This window comes from Culex pipiens, chromosome 3, assembly GCF_016801865.2.
Source record: "Culex pipiens pallens isolate TS chromosome 3, TS_CPP_V2, whole genome shotgun sequence".
Taxonomy (NCBI): Eukaryota; Metazoa; Arthropoda; class Insecta; order Diptera; family Culicidae; genus Culex; species Culex pipiens.
The window spans coordinates 42,905,670-42,921,411 of record NC_068939.1 but is presented as its reverse complement, the minus strand read 5'-3'; the positions used below and the strand labels follow the sequence as shown (position 1 = coordinate 42,921,411).

Below are 15,742 nucleotides of genomic sequence, written 5' to 3'. Positions count from 1 at the left end.
TACTTTATCGACTTCATTTTGCTGGGCGACACTCTTGCATTTAAAAAAAACCAGATGGCAGCACGAAGTAACGCCACGTCCCTATTGAACTCAGAGACCCAGATGGATATTTTTTCCAAAAAATGCACTTTTCGAACATAAATAACCGCAAAGTGCCTTTGAAACACTGCAATAAGCATTTTTTGTTTGGACCTTCTTGGTACTAAATTTCAATTTTGCATAACTCCAATGAAAATATATATGTTCGTTTTTGTCTCTCGACTCTGGCCAAAAAAACATAAATAGAAATGGAAATTACTGGCTAGAATATCAACTTTTCAATGATTTTTTTAACACGTAACGTCATGATTCGAAATCCGAACACTTAGTAGCATATCATTTTTGTTATAGCTGGCAAAAAATCATGTAATAAGTTGGAAATGTAAAAATATCATCAAGATGTAGTATAAACAGTCAGTTTCAAGAAAATGCATGCAAAATATGTCTTTTCTAACAATTTTTCATCAGAATTTGAAAAATAAAATGACTTGTTGTGCTTCGAATCCCGGACACTGATAAAAGCTGATTCGAAATCCGGACACTTTTGCTTCGAATTCCGGACACTCGATTTTACTTATGAATCGCACAAATTTGGACTGAAATGTTAGTGAATGGCATTCTTCAGGTCTCATATAAGCTGTTAACATCAAAACAATCGATAGTTTATATAAAAAATTTCTAGAATTCAAGGAAAACGAAACCATTAATTTCTGCTTTGCCTTCCTGGTGCTTCGAACGCTTATGAAATATTTCAAGCGAAATGTTTCGCATTTTTGGTAAACTTATAATTTTGTTTTATTTAATTGTTTTGGCATTAACTACAGCGTTCAAACAAAGTTTAAATGAAACTTGATGTTGGAATTTATCAAATAACACAGTTTTGACATTCAAAATGCGAAATTGTATCCAAATTGATAAAACAAGATGGAGTGTCCGGGTTTCGAAGCGTCCGGGAATTCGAATCATGACGTTATTATACACGACGGTGTGTCAAGATAAAAAAAAATCGACAGTTCTGATATTTGGCATCATGAAAGAAGGTCTATTTCCCGAAATTTTGCGGAGGGGATTTTATAGGATATTTCTTCAGAAAAGTCACTGAAAAAAATGGATTCTTGTACATATCCATCAAATTTCTTATGAATGTGCCTCACGAGACTCTAACTCGCATTTTCGACAAAATTTTCCAGATTTTTAACTTTATTTGAAATGACCCCAGAATCCAAGCTGGAAAAACCAAGACGACCGAATAAAAACCTTTTCTTTGTAAAAATATTGCCCGAGTACTCATTTGAGTTTTAATCAATGCCAATGTTAGAGTATTTCAATAAAAAGCTTAACTTTTTGCCCAAAAGGTTCTCAACAATCCTCTGCCATATTAAACTGTTGTATTTTAAAACATTTTTGAATCAATTACATTGTAGAGAACAGCTGGCAGAACATGTTTCCTTTAAAAAGTATAAATTTATGTTCAATTTAAATAGATATGCTCAATTTCTTATAATAAAAAGTGACTTTCTCCAAAATCTCCGGATTGAATTCTTATCTACACGATGAACACCGCTCATTTTTAATGATAATATTTTTTTAAACATGAAAACTATATTAAATTTTGACGAAATCAGTAGGCGGCGTTCATCCTGTAAAAGAGAATGATATTAAAAAAACGGGGGAACGTCACTTTTTATTTCACGAAACTGGGCATATCACAAGATATATTGAACTAAAACTTAATACTTAAATGCAACTTTTTCTGCAAATTATGATTGATTCGAAATTGTGTTAAAATGTGGTAGTGTAATTTGACAGAGAATCAAAAAAAAAAATGTTGGGAACATAATAGGTATAACATAGCTTTTTAATGAATAACTCTACGATTTGCATTATTAAACACTCAAATATTTAACCAAGCAATGTTTTGCGATAATTTTTTGACAAATTGTTCGCAAACTTTGGGGAAAGAGTCAAATATCAGACTTGCTGAATATTTTTATCTAACAGAGCAAATTCTAATGTTCGTTTTCAGTTAATATTTACTGAAAACTGCACTACTGAAATTTTCAGTTAGTTTTTCGCTGAACATCAGTTGAAATTTGTATGGAGCTGTCATAGTTTGCTGAAATTTCAGCAAGTTTTTATTTTCTGAAAATTTCAGTAGTGCAGATTTCAGTAAATATAACTGAATTTACTGTTCACGGAAAAATATACCGTGACACCCGTACAGTTGATTTGCAAAAAATAGTTTAAAAAAATGTCAGATCTGACGAAAAAAACTTTATTGATAAAAAATTTGTTTATGGAACTGTTTATCGAAAACTCAAATGAATTTTTAATAAACTCGAACATGCTAAAATTGATTTAAACGCAGAGGAATGCATTTTGAATTAAGCTGAAATCAATTTGAATGCACAATAATTTTCATTGCAATTTTGAAGCTGTTTGAATTGTTTTTATCCTCAGCTCGAAGATTTTGAGAGAAGAAGGGGTACAAAAACTTTGATCAATATTTGCAACAGCCTATTAACCAAACAATTTTTTTTGATTTCATCTTCAAGAATTGAAAGTTTAAATGATTGAATTATCCTAATCAATCATACGGTAACTTTTCCGCACACATAAACCCGTTCAGAAAAGGGACTTGTAAGGAAACACTTATCATTGAAAATGAATTGATAAATTATGCTTCAACTATCAAATACATTCTCATTGATTAGTATTTTCAATAATGTAAGCGTAAATTTACTAGGAAAACTATTTTCCAAGTAAACTTCCGCGAACAGGTAATTAAGCAGATTTTTTCACTTTTGAGAGAGGCAAATTCAAACAAACAGCTAACGCTATTCAAAACAGAGCCAGATTTCTCAAGCTCAACTCAATCGCTCTCACTCTCAGCTAGCTCAGTGCTGATTCCACTAAGCCGGCTTTTTGTTTGTTGCAAACACGTGCGTTTTCCACTCACAATGTCGCAGAACCGGCATGTCGCGCAACACATTTTTTATCACTCGCTACTCTCTTGGTAGAATCGCGAGCGAGAGAAGAAAAACGCAATTCAGCACGCGGGAATCAGGTTCCCGCTCAGCTCATTTTGGTTGGCTGCTGGCTGCTGGCTGGAAGCGTGAACTTGTCACCTTTTTCTTTCATGTTGAGCTGCAAAAGAAAACTGACAGCACCGAAGGGGGGTGATTATCACGCGTTTGCAACGATTGACGACTGTCTACAATGCAGCAGCTGATGGGGGGTGAGGGAATTTTTGCAGACTATGTGGCTGATGTTGGTAGTTTATGGTAGCGGTTGAAGATCATGATCACCGGGTTATAATGACAGAGGGGAGGCCGGTTTGTGACAAGTGGTGAGATCAACCATTGATGGATGGGTTGTGATGGGAGGTCTTTAGAGGGTTTTTTTGTGTGTGCTGTGGAGAACAGCAATTGTCAGCTTGTATTTAGATGTGTATAGCTTGAAGAAATTAACATTTAGCTCATAATTTCATAATTTTTAGATTGTGATGCTGAAACAAAATTATAAAAAAAAACATGTATTTCTTTTGATTTGTTGAAAGATTTTAAACTAATTCGGAGAAGATAATTAACGTCATGATTCGAAATCCGGACACTTAGTAGCATGTCATTTTCGTTATAGCTGACCAAAAATCATGTAACAAGTTGGAAATGTAGAAATATCATCAGGATGTAGTATGAACAGTCAGTTTCAAGAAAATGCATGCTAAATATGTCTTTTCTAGCAATTTTTCATCAGAATTTCAAAATTAAAATGACTTGTTATGCTTCGAATCCCGGACACTGATAAAAGCTGATTCGAAATCCGTACACTTTTGCTTCGAATTCCGGACACTCATTTTTTCTAATGAATCGCACAAATTTAGACTGAAATGTTAGTGAATGGCATTCTTTAGGTCTCAAATAAGCTGTTAACATCAAAACAATCGATATTTTATATAAAAATTTGCTAGAATTTAAGGAAATCAAAACCATAAATTTCTGCTTTGCCTTTCCGGTACTTCGGACGCCTTTGAAATATTTCACGTGAAATGTTTCGCATTTTTGATAATCTTATGATTTTATTTTATTTAATTGTTTTGACATTAACTACAACGATCAATCAAACTTTAGATTAAAGTTGATGTTATAATTCATCAAATAAAAATGTTTTGACATTCATAATGTGAACTTATATTCAAATAATTGATAAAGCAAGATGAGGTGTCCGGGTTTCGAAGCGTCCGGGAATTCGAATCATGACGTTAAAAAACGACAAAGTTATCCATGTCAGAGCACACAAAATTACTACTAAAAAATTCCTTTCTTTATTTTTCAAAATACTGCAAATTTCAAATTGGTCAATCCAGCTGCGGAATCAGGTAAGTTTTCTGGGGACCCCAGCTCTCATAGTATCGAAAATTAATATGACAACAGATAAATTCCCTTATGCCCTTATTCCTGTTGCATAAACAACTATTTCAAATCTGTTATTCATGGTGTAAAAAATAGAGCGTTCGTCATTCTAGAATAACAGTAAATCTATGTAGTTTCACAACGGAGTTGCAAAAAGTAAATTTCAGTCTCGATGGAGTCGCTGGTAGGCAGTTGGACTCACAATCCAAAGGTCGTCAGTTTGAATCCCGGGGAGGTTTGCAGTTGCCTCGACAATCAAGCCTTCAGACACCTAGAATCGAGAACACCAAGACTATGCTGAAGGTCTTGAATTTCCAAAAAGTGACCACTTGGATTATGGATGGTCCCTAAGAAAAGAAGTTGATTAAGACTGGTACACATATTTTTTAAATTTTTTGTCACCTTCCCCCCACTCACTTCAAAATTAGCCCGAAAATCAGAGGGGAATTTTTTTTCAGAACACTTTATTTTTTTTGGAAATTGAAGTACAATTAGCTAAACCAATTTATAATACACCATTTGTACCCCATTTGGCATAATGAACATTTGGCATAACGGGCTTTCAAGAAGGACGTTTGACAAAATTGGTCCAAGAAATCAGGGACATTTGGCATAATGGACATTTGACATAATGGACGTTTGGCATAATTTTTGCTATTTCTTAATAAAACTTTAAAATGCATTTTTTCATAAATTTATTTGAAATAAATGTTTAGGAAGTGTCTGCATAGTATTAAGATTTTTCTCCTTTTGAAATACTTTGAAGCAAATTTTTTGTATTAAATTTTTCCTTCTTTTATTTTAAATTCAACTAACAAAGAGATGTAAGTTTTACCAGTCTTTAAATATTTTGCAATAAAGATTTTATACTATTTTCCCTTTTTCCTCCTTTTATGAATTCAACCTGAAGAATGTATGTACATTTTGCTCTTCTTTATAGAAATGCAATTAATATTTTTTAAGCAATTTTATCTTCTTTTATTTTAGAATTAAAAATAGGTAAAATTTCTCAAAAGATGTGCAGTTTTTGTTTTTTTTTAAATATTTTGCAATTATTGTTTTTTATGCAATTTTTCCTTCTGAGCAATTCTCTACGAAATCGGTTTTGTTTTCAATTTTAATTTTTTTTTTTATCCGACTGAAACTTTTTTGGGGCCTTCGGTAGGCCCATAGAAGCCATTTTGCATCATTAGTTTATCCATATAATTTTCCATACAAATTTGGCAGCTGTCCATACAAAAATCATGTATGAAGATTCAAAAATCTGTAATTTGGTGATTTTTTTATTTAATTTTTTAACACAAAAACTTGATTTGCAAAAAAACACTATTTTTAATTTTTTTTAATTTTTTGATATGTTTTAGAGGACAAAAATAATTTCCAGGTTGTGCAAAAAATCATTGACCGAGTTATGAATTTTTTAATCAATACTGATTTTTTCAAAAAATCGACATTTTGATCGCAAAAATTTTTCAACTTCATTTTTCAAAGTAAAATTGAATTTGCAATCAAAAAGTACTTCACTGAAATTTTGATAAAGTGCACCGTTTTCAAGTTATAGCCATTTTTGTGTAACTTTTTTGAAAATAGTCGCAGTTTTTCATTTTTTAAAATTAGTGCACTTGTTTGCCCACTTTTGAAAAAAATATTTTTGAAAAGCTGAGAAAATTCTCTATATTTTGCTTCTTCGAACTTTGTTGATACGACCTTTAGTTGCTGAGATATTGCAATGCAAAGGTTTAAACACAGAAAAATTGATGTTTTCTAAGTCTCATCAGATCAATGTCGATATCTCAGCAACTTATGCTCCGATTTTCAATGTTAAAACATGAAACATTTGTGAAATTTTCCGATCTTTTCGAAAACAATATTTTCAAAATTTTCAAATCAAGACTAACGTTTCAAAAAGGCCAAACATTAAATATTACGCCCTTTTAAAATGTTAGTCTTGATTTGAAAATTTTGAAAATATTGTTTTCGAAAAGATCGAAAAATTTCACAAATGTTTCATGTTTTAACATTGAAAATCGGGCCATTAGTTGCTGAGATATCGACATTGAAAAATGGTGGGCTGTTTGGGTGAGGCTTAGAAAACATCAATTTTCCTGTTTTTGTCCTTTGCATTGCAATATCGCAGCAACTAATGGTCGTATCAACGACTATATTCAAAAAAGTCACTAAAATATGGATTTAACTTGAAAACGGTGCACTTTATCAAAATTTTACTAAAGTACTGTTTGATTGCAAATTTGATTTTACATCGAAAAATGAAATTGAAAATTTTTTGCGATCAAAGTGTCGATTTTTTGAAAAAAACAGTATTGATTAAAAAATTAATAACTCGGTCAATGATTGCACAACCTGGGAATTTCTGAAAAGTTGGCATTTTATGTCCTCTAAAACATATCAAAAAAATAAAAAAATTAAAAATAGTGTTTTTTTTGTAAATCAAGTTTTAGTGATAAAAATTTATATTTTTCACCTACCTCTATTCAAAAAATCAATTTAATTAGCAATTATTTTTTTTGAACAACTGTCCCTTCTTTAAGATTAGTTTCAAATAAATACAAGAAGGGAAAATTGCATAAACAACGTCGCTGCAAAAAATAAAGCAACAGAGAAAAAATGTGCAAAAATGATAAAAATGTTTAAAGAGAACATCTATGAAAAAAATTCCCGTCTTAAGTTGTATAGAAAATATAGGAAAATTTCATAAAAATTAAATTGTTAAATATTTAAAGAAAAGTAAAATCGAAATCTGCAAAACAATGAATTTCATTAATAAATTAAAACAGTAAATCTGCAACATGGGTCATACTTCGACATTTGACTACTTTTGTGTCACCAAGATGTTGTGGTCAAGGCAGTTTAGTTATTGAGTTATTCTATTAAAGGTCCCTAGTTCAATTCCCGTAGACAACACTTTTTGTTTTGAAGGAAGAACTTTTTCTTGAAATGGACTCGAGGGCATAATTCTCTCGGTCATCTAGAACTGTGTTCTCTGTATCTGTAAATCTTACCGCTACTCTCGTGTCGGACGAGTGCTGCCCAGTTCAGGGTGTTCTTTAGATTGAATTCGAAAAAAAAGAAGGGGAAAATGTGGATTTATTTAGAGATTTTTTCTTCTTCAATTGAAATTATGATCAAAAGATGGGAAAATTGCATTCTAACAGCTCAATTGTCGAAGATTTGAAGAGGTTTTTTTATCTTCAAGTTGAGTTTCATATAAAAGAAGGGAAAATTTTATTCAAAAAATATTATTGCTAATTATATCGAAAGGTGGAAAATGTAAAGCTAACAAGAGATTGTGAATTATTCAAAAAAGAAACAATTTACTATTGGGGAAAAAATATAGAGATTATTTCTTAAATTTCTTCTTCTTAATATATTTTCATTCGTGAAAATGAGAAATACTTATAAAATAAAACAAAAATAAAATCTAGTAATAATTATGCCCAACGTCCATTCTTCCTAGATGGTTTTTGAACAAGTTATGCCAAATGTCCATTATGCCAAATGTCCATTATGCCAAACGTCCCTGATGTCTTTTACCAATTATGCCAAACGTCCTTCTTGAAAACCCGTTATGCCAAATGTCCATTATGCCAAATGGGGTACACCCATTCAAATGTCAATCTAATAACTTTTTTTCAAGCTTGGTAGCTAAAACCAGTAAAAATAGTGAAAAGATTCTTTTATTGATCAGTGAAAATCAAAAATTAAAAGATTTTCAAAAACCTTTTGAGAGTGGTCCCTTACTTGGCTAGAATCACCCTGATTGCCTTACCAACAAATAGGAAGAAATTAATAGGAAACCTTTTATTTAAAGTTGCTGTTTTTCTGAGGATTTGATGAATATATCGTGGGCTAATATAACCTGTCTTGAAAGACAGTATTTTTCCATGATTTCTACAGTTATTTCGAAGATTGACGAAATGAGATTCAAAATTCTTAAGGTCACTTTTGAAATCATTCACTCAACTGCTCGAATCGATAATGTCGTCGAACCAGTTTCGATTGTTTATTCAAGCGACGTTTTTTGACACTGGCAATAAATTAATATCTAATCTCCATATCAACCCAAAATATGCACTAATCATGCTAAAATCTACACTCACACAAACAAGCGACCTGTGATGAATCTAGTTTTTCTTAACCCCAGTCAAACCTGTTGGCATGCGTAGAAGAAGATCCTCGTGCTACCCTCTGTTCGTCAGAAGGAGGAAAAAATAAACTCGAATGAGCTCCACCGCCTCATCTCTCGGCTCGGCTCGGAGGCTCTTTAGTATACACTCGGGAGGGTGCTTAGTAGGTAAAGTCGCGAGATGCGTACTGGGGCCGACCATCGTCGCCGCGACTTGATCTCACTCCGCGTTGACACTCTGGCGCGCTCTGCTCAAAGAGTATAAATAAGCCTTCCAAATCAGCATCACATTTCAGTTGGTGGCTAAATTTTCCGCGGTTCGGTTCTCGCGCGTGGTTCTAGATTATTTTTATTTTTTGGGAATTTTCGAGGACTTTTTGGACTGTTAAGGACTTGAGGCAACCTCGCGTTTCTGAGGTTGATCAGTGATGTGCGTTCACGAAACTTGAACATTCGGTGAAGTAATCGGTGATAAGTGTTGCATAAATTTTTCGGCGGGATTACGACTTCCTGAAGGTGTGACCGGGACGATCCCGCGAGACGTGTGATTAGAGATCTAAAGTGCCGTGGTGGGGAAGATTTTCGTTCTTTAGGAGATTGGTGCCCAGTGCTTGAAAATGGTGAGTGCATTCAAGTCACGTCCTGAATTCGTTGAGTTTTCGAGGATTAGACTTTGGAATACTAATGTCCTGCTTGGGACATACTGGCGAAGCTTGTGGTGACCGATGATCTTTTATCGTCCGGGGGAGTTCTGGGCTCCTGCTGTGGTGATCGAGACTGAGATGCTGGCTGTGATATAATAATCGCGAACTGAGAATAACTGTTGAGTGAAACGGAACCGGACGGTATGTGAGATAAATTTGCTTGATTGATAGAAATGGGTTCCGTATGCAAAGCGGTTTTGTGAGAGGACTTTCCAGCAGCAGCAACGATGGTGAATCACGTGCGAGATCATCCGAGAATATGAACTATTTGATGGACTGATGTGCAATGGATTGAAAAGAACAGAACGGGGAAGGTCCGGGACAATTCCGGATTGTGACTCGGATTGAAGGAATTGTTTAAGTGGTATATGATTTTAGAAATATCTATTTTGAAACTAAAATCATTAATAATTGTACAGTAAGGTAAGTAAGAAATCTTTGAAGAAGTAAGCAGAATAGAATCAAATTCAACTGATGAAAACATAAAATTCTTGGTAATTTACAATATTTTAGTCAAAATATTTTTAAACTAATTCCAGAATATTTGATCAAAAATAACTTTTTCTGGTTTTTGAACACGTTTTATTTTTAAATTCGCTTTTCAATTTTATTATTATTTTTTTAATTCTGATACAACATTTTATGTATATGGTTTACTGTCACCAAATGATTGATATATCTTAAGCATTTTGGGTGGTTAATGTTTAACATATGTGTTTGAACATTGATTAATCATTTATTAAAAATTTATATTAAAATGATCCATGAAATGATTTGAACATTTTCCAGAATATCCAAATTCAACATTAAAAAAAAATTGTAATATAAATCGCCAAAAATCAAAAATCAGTAAGAAAGTTTGTTCCTGGAATTATGTTTAAGAATTACTTCAGGATGAACATTATTATTTCAGAAATCTAAACCATTATTTTTAAGATTCTTCAAAACGGATTCAGACTCTTGAAAGTTTTCGATTGATTGATTTGCATGTCCTGTATAAACAAATCAAAATACATTTAAAAATTCAAAACCTTTATTATTTATTTATTCAAATTGCCAAGAAGGGGGTGTGTTTTTTTTAATATTGTTAAATTTTTGAATATTTTAGTTTTCTGTAATGTAACTTTGTCCACCGATTCCTTATGTGAGCAACTCTCTACGCAATCGGCCGATTTTGACCATTTTTAGATTTTGTATTTTTTTTATTTGGCTCAAATTTTTTAGGGGCCTTCCCTATGACCAAAGAAACTATTTTGTGTCATTGGTTCACCCATACAAGTCTCCAAACAATTTTGGCTGCTGTCCATACAAAAATGTTACGTAAATATTCAAACAGCTGTAACTTTTGAGTGAATTTTCTGATCAATTTGGTGTCTTCGGCAAAGTTGTAGGTATTGTTGAGGACTATTGAGAAAAAAATAGTAAATAACTTTTTTTTTTTACAAAAACTCAATTTCCCAAAATACGTATTTTTTGATTTTCGAGATTTTTTGATATGTTTTAGGGGACAAAAACCCGCAACTTTTGAGCCATAGAGAAATATGGTCAAAAAATCTGCCGCCAAAACAATACAAAATGAAAAAAATATAAAATGCATTTTTCTGCACTGATTATCACATTTCGTATGTTTGGGCTGGATTAAAAATATTTTTAATTTTTGTGAATTTCCAATGCACATCACTGCAAAAACTTTTTTTTTCCGCAAAAAAATAAATTTTCGTCAAAACTAATATATTTTGGAATCTCATGATTGCAATCTTCTGGACAGGTATATTTTTCATTCAAATGTTGAAACCATAGCCCGTAAATTAAATTTTGAAGCTTTTTTATTATTATTATTTTAAATATTTTTTAGTGGAGCTACAACCCTAGAGCCAAAAAAAAAACAAATGACAAACGTTTAAAAAAAAATAATAATAATAGTTAAAAATATTTCAAATTTACTCGAAAAGGTTTACTTAAATCATTTTTGGAAGTAAATGATCATAACAATCTCTTTTATTATTTTTATTGTGTCCGTCGAAATCATTTACAATTTACGAAAAAATAGTTCTTTAATCGATGGTATGATGGACACTCTTGATCCGATTTAAATACTAAAAAAACTAGAAATTTGTGAAATCTCGGGTGAGTTTTCAAAAAGCCGTAAGAGCCATTGGTTTCTTATGTAAAAAATCCGGAGAATCGATTGGTGATGGTTTCATCCACCGCACGAAACGGCAAAGTGTCCATTTTGCCCCAATTCCCCATTTTTTACATTTTTTCTTAAAAATCAGTCTGTATTTAGAGCGGAGGCTTCATGCAGCCATCCAAAGTCTAGTAAAAATAAGCAATTGCACCGCAAAATTCATCAAGGGTCCATATAACCCCAATTCCGCTATAATAGCATTTTTGGTCGTTTTCAAATGTTAGGTCAGACAATTTTACAGAAGAATGACGATTTGCACTTGATAGTTTGATACATTTATGTTGATATAGAAATAAAACTAAATAAAAATATTGAAGAATCAGTTTTAGGCCAATTTTCCCAAACGAAGAATAAACTGCCTTTTACATATACTTTTTTTTATTTTTATCAACATAAATGTGTCAAACTATCAAGTACAATTCGTCATTTTAATGTAAAATTGTCTGATCTTTACGATACAAATATTTTCAGATTTTTTAAATCAGACCTAACATTTGAAAACGGCCAAAAATGGTGTTATAGCGGAATTGGGGTTAAATGGACCCTAGATGAACTCTGCGGTGCACGTGGTTATTTTTACTGGATTCCTGGGACATTTTCACATAAATTAAGTGCATTTTGGATGGCCGCATGAAGCTTTCGCTCTAAATACAGACTGATTTTAAAGAAAAAATGTAAAAAATGGGGAATTGGGGCAAAATGGACACTTTGCCGTTTCGTGCGGTGTATGAAACCATCACCAATCGCGTTCAATTTAGTCCGATTTTGGTTTCCATTTCGCCCACAGTGCACAGTTAAGGATATTTTTTTCTAAAAGAGTATTTTTTTAATTTTAGAATAGGGCCCTTCTTGTCAATTCCTGAGAAAATATGGATAGCTATGCAACATCCCTCCAATTTTTATATTTTGACAATGATAATCCAAACTTTAGCTGCTTAGATTTGGTCTTGTAAGGATTGTAAAGAAGTTAAGAAAAACGCATATTTCTCATTGCTACGCAACCAGGCCTCATTTTTCAATCAATCATCATCTTTTTCAGATTTTTTTTAGAATCATAACCCCGACTAACAGATAAAAACGTTACTTAATCCACCCTTAGATGGTTGATGCCTTCCTCACATTTAGAGGGTAATGATATCCAAAATAGATACAAAAGGTTGGACCTTTCAGTGTTCTATCAATTTGACTCATCATCATAACCATCTGATTGGGTAGTCAGATTATCATAATTCAGCGCACATATGTGCATAAAAACTTATGGTAGGGTTGTCAGATCTTATAACTTTGGATAGGGTCGTCAGATCTTCAATCGTTTGAACTCGTTGGTAAGGGCTTTCGAATACCTGTCTAAAAATGTATAACATAACGGGTTTTCTTTTAAAAAACACCCTTTTTAGAATCTTCCGGAAATAAGTCGAAATAGTTTTTGACAAAGAACTTTGTCCTAAGGGCACTGTCTACGGGTGTCAATCCAAAATTTCGCGAAGCGAAAGTGTAACGATTTGTGTCGTTTTTCAAATGCTTATATCTTCCCCCCTATTCAAACAATCTTTATGTTTTACCCATCAAACGAAAGGGGAAGACTAAAAGTTCAAGTTGACTACCTCACAAAGTTGATAAAACTTTGTTAAAGTACTTAAAAGTTAAGATGAAAATAAAAAATGAATGCAGGAAAAATCCCGGCTGCTGATTGGCTGAAAGCACGTAGCAAATTTTGCCTCCTCTCCTGCTTTCGCGAAACTCTCTCGCGAGAATGTGGCACCGCTGTTGCCACATTTCATGCGAACTATTTAAGCTAACAGATAGCCTCAGAAAAATTCAGTAACTGACGAGGTTTCGACAAAGGCGGATCCACGGTGGTAATTTTATTGCCCACACAGACACACACGCACACATTGAAAGACACAGTTTGTGCACTAAATTGGGAGGTATTCTGTTCTTATGAAGATTGTAAGGACGGTCACCAGACCAGAATGATTTGGGGCAATGGGCTTGGGACCACAATTATACGGTATTGGCCACACCCGGAGTGGCCAGTGCCCTCGGGAAGGTTCTACCGGGGGGACATTAATCGAACCATACGACTTGGGGCAATATGGGTATCAAAATTCATGGTTTTTGAAACTGGTAATGAAAATGGCCATTTTGACCGGATTGGCCACACCCGGAGTGGCCAGTGCCCTCGGGAAGGTTCTACCGGGGGGACATTAATCGAACCATACGACTTGGGGCAATATGGGTATCAAAATTCATGGTTTTTGAAACTGGTAATGAAAATGGCCATTTTGACTGGATTGGCCACACCCGGAGTGGCCAGTGCCCTCGGGAGGTTCTACCGGGGGGACATTAATCGAACCATACGACTTGGGGCAATATGGGTATCAAAATTCATGGTTTTTGAAACTGGTAATGAAAATGGCCATTTTGACCGGATTGGCCACACCCGGAGTGGCCAGTGCCCTCGGGGAGGTTCTACCGGGGGGACATTAATCGAACCATACGACTTGGGGCAATATGGGTATCAAAATTCATGGTTTTTGAAACTGGTAATGAAAATGGCCATTTTGACCGGATTGGCCACACCCGGAGTGGCCAGTGCCCTCGGGAAGGTTCTACCGGGGGGACATTAATCGAACCATACGACTTGGGGCAATATGGGTATCAAAATTCATGGTTTTTGAAACTGGTAATGAAAATGGCCATTTTGACCGGATTGGCCACACCCGGAGTGGCCAGTGCCCTCGGGGAGGTTCTACCGGGGGGACATTAATCGAACCATACGACTTGGGGCAATATGGGTATCAAAATTCATGGTTTTTGAAACTGGTAATGAAAATGGCCATTTTGACCGGATTGGCCACACCCGGAGTGGCCAGTGCCCTCGGGAAGGTTCTACCGGGGGGACATTAATCGAACCATACGACTTGGGGCAATATGGGTATCAAAATTCATGGTTTTTGAAACTGGTAATGAAAATGGCCATTTTGACCGGATTGGCCACACCCGGAGTGGCCAGTGCCCTCGGGAAGGTTCTACCGGGGGGACATTAATCGAACCATACGACTTGGGGCAATATGGGTATCAAAATTCATGGTTTTTGAAACTGGTAATGAAAATGGCCATTTTGACCGGATTGGCCACACCCGGAGTGGCCAGTGCCCTCGGGGAGGTTCTACCGGGGGGACATTAATCGAACCATACGACTTGGGGCAATATGGGTATCAAAATTCATGGTTTTTGAAACTGGTAATGAAAATGGCCATTTTGACCGGATTGGCCACACCCGGAGTGGCCAGTGCCCTCGGGAAGGTTCTACCGGGGGGACATTAATCGAACCATACGACTTGGGGCAATATGGGTATCAAAATTCATGGTTTTTGAAACTGGTAATGAAAATGGCCATTTTGACCGGATTGGCCACACCCGGAGTGGCCAGTGCCCTCGGGAAGGTTCTACCGGGGGGACATTAATCGAACCATACGACTTGGGGCAATATGGGTATCAAAATTCATGGTTTTTGAAACTGGTAATGAAAATGGCCATTTTGACCGGATTGGCCACACCCGGAGTGGCCAGTGCCCTCGGGGAGGTTCTACCGGGGGGACATTAATCGAACCATACGACTTGGGGCAATATGGGTATCAAAATTCATGGTTTTTGAAACTGGTAATGAAAATGGCCATTTTGACCGGATTGGCCACACCCGGAGTGGCCAGTGCCCTCGGGAAGGTTCTACCGGGGGGACATTAATCGAACCATACGACTTGGGGCAATATGGGTATCAAAATTCATGGTTCTTGAAACTGGTAATGAAAATGGCCATTTTGACCGGATTGGCCACACCCGGAGTGGCCAGTGCCCTCGGGAAGGTTCTACCGGGGGGACATTAATCGAACCATACGACTTGGGGCAATATGGGTATCAAAATTCATGGTTTTTGAAACTGGTAATGAAAATGGCCATTTTGACCGGATTGGCCACACCCGGAGTGGCCAGTGCCCTCGGGAAGGTTCTACCGGGGGGACATTAATCGAACCATACGACTTAGGGCAATATGGGTATCAAAATTCATGGTTTTTGAAACTGGTAATGAAAATGGCCATTTTGACCGGAATGGCCACACCCGGAGTGGCCAGTGCCCTCGGGAAGGTTCTACCGGGGGGACATTAATCGAACCATACGACTTAGGGCAATATGGGTATCAAAATTCATGGTTTTTGAAACTGGTAATGAAAATGGCCACACCCGGAGTGGC

General features: G+C 35.2%; 1 protein-coding gene across 1 annotated transcript in view; it reads left to right on the top strand.

The window, feature by feature from the left end:
* The first annotated feature begins 8,875 nt into the window (after window positions 1–8,875).
* The window catches only part of LOC120412418 (mucin-2-like), a 58,498-nt gene continuing 51,631 nt past the window's right edge, over window positions 8,876–15,742 (top strand). Inside the window, exon 1 of the mRNA XM_039572879.2 lies at window positions 8,876–9,215. Coding sequence (XP_039428813.1) covers window positions 9,213–9,215 — 3 coding nt within the window. The 5' untranslated portion in view covers window positions 8,876–9,212. The remainder of the gene's footprint in view (window positions 9,216–15,742) is intronic.